The following is a 1,009-nucleotide window of genomic DNA, read 5'->3' as shown; positions in this document are numbered from 1 at the left end:
CCTGCTGTAGCCCCACCTGCACAGCTTCTTCAGAGACGCGTGGAGGCTTCCTGGGCGTTTGTGTTGCCAGGCAGCCTGCTCCCAGCGCCTCCTACCACTGGCTGAGGTTTCGGCTTTCTCAGTCGGCCAAGTCAGTTGCCATGTCCCTCTGCTGTGCAGCTTCTGGAATCTTGTCGCTGTTGTTTCATCTCCATTTTCTGCCACTAGGCAATCCCCCTGCTGATGGCTTCCCACTGCTTCTCGCGAGTCTAAATCTCCCATCGCAGCCTGAATGGCCCTGGCCCGTCTCCCAGCCCTCACTTCTGCTCAGTGCTTTCTCCTCTGGGCTGGAGCTCACAGCCGTGCTCAGAGCCACTCTGCGGCTCTCTGGGCATGCCCACCTCCTCCTCCCCATAAGTCCTTACATCTGTTAGGAGCTCGGCAGTATCCCAGCGCGAGACCTTACTTGTGCATCTCAGGGATTACTCCCAACAGCCCTGGGGTGTCCCAACTCTGAGAACTTTAACGACCTGCCCAAGGGCACACCGCTAGGTAGAGATGCTGCTTGGTCTGACTCTTGCCATTAAGTGGCGCTGTTCGTTAACCGACTGACTATCCCGAGGGGCTTTGCAAGTTGATAGAACTGAGCGTCTGAGCATCATTTATCCTACAAGGCAGCAAAGGAGGCTGCTGGCAGGAGGGGGACAGAGATGGGAGGGCAGCCTCGGGAGCAGTGCCCAGCAGGCACTCAGCAGCCTCCCCCTGCCTTCAGTGACGTTCCCTTGTGGGAGGCCAGGGAAGCGAATGGAGAAGAAACGCAAGAACTTGAAACGTGACACAGACCAAGTAGACCAAGAAGGCCAATTAGATCCACGACTCATCAGTGGGCAGGAGGCCGGATGGGGAGAGAGCCCCTGGCAGGTGAGAGGAGAGAGAGGCAGCGGCTCACCAGCTGGATCAGGAGTCACTGAGCCCAGTTCCTGCTCGGGAGGCACCAGTGGGAAGGGAAGTGCAGCCTTTGCTTGGGGGC

The 1,009-nt window shown here is 58.4% G+C and overlaps 1 protein-coding gene across 1 annotated transcript in view; it reads left to right on the top strand.

Moving 5' to 3' along the window:
- PROC (protein C, inactivator of coagulation factors Va and VIIIa) overlaps positions 1-1,009 on the top strand; it is a 10,207-nt gene that overhangs the window by 6,199 nt on the left and 2,999 nt on the right. The window contains exon 7 of the mRNA XM_007461302.1: positions 752-900. Coding sequence (XP_007461364.1) covers positions 752-900 — 149 coding nt within the window. The remainder of the gene's footprint in view (positions 1-751; positions 901-1,009) is intronic.

The sequence above is a fragment of the Lipotes vexillifer genome, unplaced genomic scaffold, assembly GCF_000442215.2.
Source record: "Lipotes vexillifer unplaced genomic scaffold, Lipotes_vexillifer_v1.1 scaffold158, whole genome shotgun sequence".
In the NCBI taxonomy this organism is placed as follows: domain Eukaryota; kingdom Metazoa; phylum Chordata; class Mammalia; order Artiodactyla; family Lipotidae; genus Lipotes; species Lipotes vexillifer.
The sequence above is the reverse complement of the archived record's forward strand: the minus strand, read 5'-3'. Positions and strand labels throughout refer to the sequence as shown.